This window comes from Ictidomys tridecemlineatus, chromosome 11 (genome assembly GCF_052094955.1).
Source record: "Ictidomys tridecemlineatus isolate mIctTri1 chromosome 11, mIctTri1.hap1, whole genome shotgun sequence".
Lineage (NCBI taxonomy): Eukaryota > Metazoa > Chordata > Mammalia > Rodentia > Sciuridae > Ictidomys > Ictidomys tridecemlineatus.
The window spans coordinates 34,071,761-34,077,200 of record NC_135487.1 but is presented as its reverse complement, the minus strand read 5'-3'; the positions used below and the strand labels follow the sequence as shown (position 1 = coordinate 34,077,200).

The following is a 5,440-nucleotide window of genomic DNA, read 5'->3' as shown; positions in this document are numbered from 1 at the left end:
CTAGGGTCAGAGGACAGAGCTGTGGTCACTACAAACCCCATTTCTATGCTGGGCAGGTAGCTGAGAGATAATAGTGAGGGTAGTCAACCCACCTGTCATGTGTATCACTGAGGCTAGCCTCATCCAGGGTAAAGAGCTCCTTCAACTCGCCCAGAGAGAAATGCCGTTCTACATCCTGTTCTTCATCCACTACACAGCTGCTCAGTGCCTTCTTGTGGCTCTGCCGCTGGAATATCTTCTCCTCAATGGTTCCTGCCTGGGAGAATAGAGTATAAGGGATATAGGGCTCAGTCATCCCCATACAGAGGGAGCAGGGAAACTCAAAAAGAGTTGAAACTAAGGCCACTCAAGAGAAGGAGAGGGGAATGAAAAGTACAAATCCTGGAGTAGCCTCTTTGCTTAGCTGGGTCCCACTTTCCCAGTCTTATGCTTTTTTTTTTTTTTTTTGGTGGTACTTGAACCCAGGGGCACTCTACCACTAAGCTACATCCCTAGCTCTATTACTTGTTATTTTTTTTTTTTAGAGAGAGGGGGACAGAGAGAGAGAGAGAATTTTAATATTTATTTATTTTTTCTTAGTTCTCGGCGGACACAACATCTTTGTTTGTATGTGGTGCTGAGGATCGAACCCGGGCCACACGCACGCTAGGCGAGCGCGCTACCGCTTGAGCCACATCCCTAGCCCTCTATTACTTGTTATTTTAACAGAGGCTCTCACTAAGCAGCCCAAGCTTCCTGCCCCCAGACTCTCAGATCACTGGGGTTATAGGTGTGCACCATGCACCCAGCTCTAGGCTATCTCCTAGAAACCTGACTTATATACATTTATTCACCCAGGTTACTTTCTCTACCAGTACAGGATCTCAGGGCCTGGCTAAATCCCTTTAGGTTGACAGCAGCTTTAGATCTTTACACAGGCCAGACTCATTTATTCAATAATCATGGTTTGAGTATCTATTTCATGTCAGGCTTTGCATTAACAAGACACCAAGAATCAAATATGATCCCTATCCTTGAATTCAAACTAGTGGAAAAGAGAGACATATGAGCTAAATCTTGAAAATGAATAGACAGTTTGCAAGGGTAGAGAGAAGCAAAAGCATTTATTTGTACCATAGGAACAAAGGCATAAACCAGGCCTAGTGGAAGATTATGAAGGGTTCAGTTACTTAAGAGACTGAGGTGGGAAGATCATTTGGGCCAAGGAGTTTGAAGACAGCTTTGACAACATAGTGAGGTCCTGTCTCAAAACAAAAATTTAATTTGGGCTGACTAGAAGATTGTGAAGAGTAATAATAACTGGGGCTGGGAAATTCAGCAGAAGCCATATTAGAAAACCTTGGATACTAAAATGAAGGGATTGGCTTTTTTTTTTTTTTTTTTTGATTGAACCCAGAGGAGCTTTACCACTAAGCCACATCCCCAGTACTTTTTGAGACAGGGTCTTACTAAGTTGCTGAGGCTGGGCTCAAATTTGCAATCCTCTTGCCTTAGTTTTCCCAAGTTGCTAGCATGCACCACCGCAATCACCTTGGCATTGTCTTAAATGAAAAACAAATTTATAATTTTAAAAAAAATTTATTCTAGAAGCAGTATGTGAAGAATGGGTTAGGATGGGACAAAAGGTGACTATGACCTTAGCAGAAGATAGAGAGGAAAGTCAGTAAGGAAATTGAGAAGTCAATAACTGGTAGGAGCCCAGCTGTCTTTAGGACAGATAGCAGTTCCACAAGATGATTTCCAGGCTTGAATATGAGAATATTAAATGATAAAATTCAGAAAAGTAGGACTGGGGTTGCGGAGCACTTGCCTTGCATGTGTGAGGCACTGGGTTCGATCCTCAGCACCAAATAAAAACAAAACAAAATAAAGGTATTATATCCATCTACAACTAAAAAAAATTTTTTTTAAATTCAGAAGAGTAATGAGTGTAGTCATAAAGTACTCATAAGTGGACAGTTGTGGGGTGTAGCTCAATGGTACAGCACTTGCCTAGTATACAGAAGGCCTGGATTCAATTCCCAGCACTACCAAAAAAAAAGGGTGGGGGGATTCAAGTGGAAATGTAGATTTAATAATAGAAAAATGGGTCTGAAGCTCAGGTAAGAGATCTGGGTTAAGGTTTACCAATCTAATGAGTATATAATTGAAGAGGATAAGAGAATCAGAGTGGAGTTTCCAAGACAAGAAAAGAAAATGGAGTGAGGTAGAACCCAGGACATTCCATGTGCTAGGCAAGTGATCAACTGAGCTACTTCACAGCACCTCTCAAGAGAATTTTAGGAAGGCTTAGTGACAAGAATCACAAGGAAAAAAAACTCAGAGTGCCCTATGTGGGGCTGGGGATGTGGCTTGGTGCTTACCTTGCATGTGCAATCTCTGGGTTCAATCCCTACCACCAGGGGAAAAAAATAAAGAGTCCCCTATTTTGGCAATAAGGAAGCTTGTAGTACATTTGAAGGCAGGTATAAGAAGTCTGATGACCAAGATGATGAGAGGTGAAGAAGTTCAATTAATGCTTTGAAAATGTTTGAAGTAAACAAATGGAAAGCACTCCAGAATTGTGGTTAAAATAAGACAGAGGGAGCCAAGCACGGTGACACATGCACACCTGAAATCCCAATGGTTTGGGAGGCTGAGTCAGGAGGATCACAAGTTTAAGGCCAGACTTAGCAACTTCGTGAGGCCGTAAGCAATGTAGCAAGATACTATCTCAAAATAAAAAGGGGCTGAGGATAGTAGGGATATGATTCAGTGGTTATGTGTCCAGGTATTCAATTCCCAGTATCAAAAAAAAAAAAATTGAAAATTTGTTTTTAAAAAAGGTGGTAGCTGAGCTGGGGTTGTAGCTCAGCAGTAGAGCGCTTGCCTAGCATATATATTTGAGGCCCTGGGTTGGGTCCTCAGTACCATATAAAAATAAATAAATAAAAAAGATATTGTGTCCAACTACAACTAAAAAAATATTAAAAAATAAATAAAAATAAACCATTAAAAAAAAGTGGGAGCTTTCTGGAGAGAGCCTGCCTGTAATCCTAGTGGTGGTGCTTGCCTATAATCCCAGTGGCTAGGGAGGCTGAGGCAGGAAGATAATAATGAGTTCGAAGCCAGCCTCAGCAATGGTGAGGTGCCAAGCAACTCAGTGAGACCTGTCTCTAAATAAAATACAAAATAGGACTGGGGATGTGGCTCAGTACCCCTGAGCTCAATCCTCAGTACCAAAAGGGGGAAAAAAAAATGAGGGAGCTAGCTGGACTCAGTGGCACATACCTGTAAAAGGCAGGAGGTTCCAAGTTTGAGGTCAGCCTTAGCAACTTAACAAGGCCCAAAACAACTTAGTGAAACCCTGTGTCAAGGGGCTGAGGCTGTGGCTCAGTGGCAGAGCACTTGCCTAGCATGTGTAAGGCACTGGGTTCAATCCTTAGCACCACATACAAAAATAAATAAAGGTATGCTGCCCATCTACAACTACAAAGAAATTTTTTTTAATGACCTTTTTTTCTTTTTTAAATTTTTTTACATCTTTTTTTTTAAGAGAGAGAGAAGAGAGAGAATTTTTTAATATTTATTTTTTAGTTATTGGTGGACACAACATCTTTGAATGTGGTGCTGAGGATCGAACCCGGGCCGCATGCATGCCAGGCGAGCGCGCTACCGCTTGAGCCACATCCCCAGCCCTACAAAGAAATTTTTAAAAAATAAAAAAAAAAAGAAACCCTGTGTCAAAATAAAAATTAAAAAGGATGGGGTATAGCTCCATGGTAAAGCACCACTGGGTACAATTCCCAAAATAGTGGCAACTATTTGAGCATGTTTATAGGCTTTGGGGGGAAAAAAATTGAACAACTAAGAACTGAGCATGATGGCACAGGCCTATAATCCCAGTGACTCAGGAGGATTCCAAATTAGAGGCCAGCCTGGATAACTTAGTAAGACCTTGTTTCAAAATAAAAAAAAAATAATAATAAAAAGTACCCCTGGGTTCAATCCCCAACACCAACCAAAAAAAAAAAAAAAAAGGAAAGAAGGAAAGGATGAGAAGAAGGGTTTAACACAGTAGAGCTAGAAGGGTGAATTCCAAAGAAGAAGGGAATCTTTCTCTGCATAGGAAGGGAAATACTAGGTATAGAGATTTATAGAAAAGAGGAAAAGAGGTAAAAGAATTCATGCCTAGTAGTTTGCGTTCTCTCTGTAAAGATAGCCTCTCTACAGAAAGAGACAGGTAGGGAAGTGGTAAAGGCTTGAAATGATCATTGAAAGAAATAAGATGGCTCAGCCAAAAAGAATAACATGAATTTATTTATTTATTTTATTTTTAAAGAGAGAGAGAGAGAATTTTTTAATATTTATTTTTTAGTTTTCGGCCGACACAACATCTTTGTTTGTATATGGTGCTGAGGATCGAACCCAGGCCGCACGCATGCCAGGTGAGCGTGCTACTGCTTGAGCCACATCCTCAGCCCAAGATAACATGAATTTATGATAGTACCAACCTGTAAATGCAAAATATAGTTGAGGTGGAAGCTGAGAATAGCTAAAATGATCCAAGTGAAATGAATATTGGGAAGGGTAGCTGATAGGAAACACAGGATTAGGCTGAATAAAAAAAAAGGAAGCCAAGCCAAACTGACTGGGAGTGGACATGAAAGGTTCTCTTACTGTATTATAAGGAGGGAAAAGCTGGAATGTCAGGAGGTGAAAGTAGGATGAGAGTAATTAAAGCCTTAGGAGAAATTAGATGAGGGGGAGTTGAGTCATTAGAGATGAAGTCAAAGAAACATGAATGCCAGAATGCTGGAAAACTGCATAGTCCTCAAAGTTGGACAGGATGATTGCTGGATTTGGGAAAGAAACAAAGACAACTAATATTCAAAATCATTGCTAAATTAGGAACATAGTAAAGGTTAGATGACTGTAGCAAGGAAGAAAAGACTACCCTTTGTCAAATCAGACAACATGACCTGCAAAAGAGGAACTATGGGACAGACTCAAGGTGGTAACTGAAAATGCCATAACAGCTTCTTAACCAAAGGGACATGAGGGAATGAGAAGACTTAGAAGGCAAACAACACAATAGAAATTGGCTATGAAAGAAAATAGATGCCCTGCACAAAGGATGTTTTGAACAAGCATCCAAAAAGCATAATAAGAACCACTTGGAAGCCAGGTATGGTGGCACACATCTGTAATCCTCATGACTAGGGAGGCTGAGGCAGGAAGATCACAAGTTTGAAGATACTCTGAGCAACTTAGCAAGACCCTAAGCAACTTAGATCTTGTCTCAAAAAAGTTTAAAAAAGGGTTAGGGATGTGGCTCAGTAGTAAAGCACTCCTGGGTTCAATCCCCAACACCAAAAGAAAAAAAAAGGCGAGGGGGTGGGGGGGATTGGATAGAGGGGAAAGGAGAACAGGAATACAGGGCTCAAGGCTAGGCCTATAG

General features: G+C 40.9%; 1 protein-coding gene across 1 annotated transcript in view; it reads right to left on the bottom strand.

Moving 5' to 3' along the window:
* Rad54l (RAD54 like) overlaps nucleotides 1-5,440 on the bottom strand; it is a 38,155-nt gene that overhangs the window by 2,630 nt on the left and 30,085 nt on the right. The window contains exon 17 of the mRNA XM_040288609.2: nucleotides 93-256. Within this exon, the coding sequence (XP_040144543.1) occupies nucleotides 93-256 (164 nt within the window). The remainder of the gene's footprint in view (nucleotides 1-92; nucleotides 257-5,440) is intronic.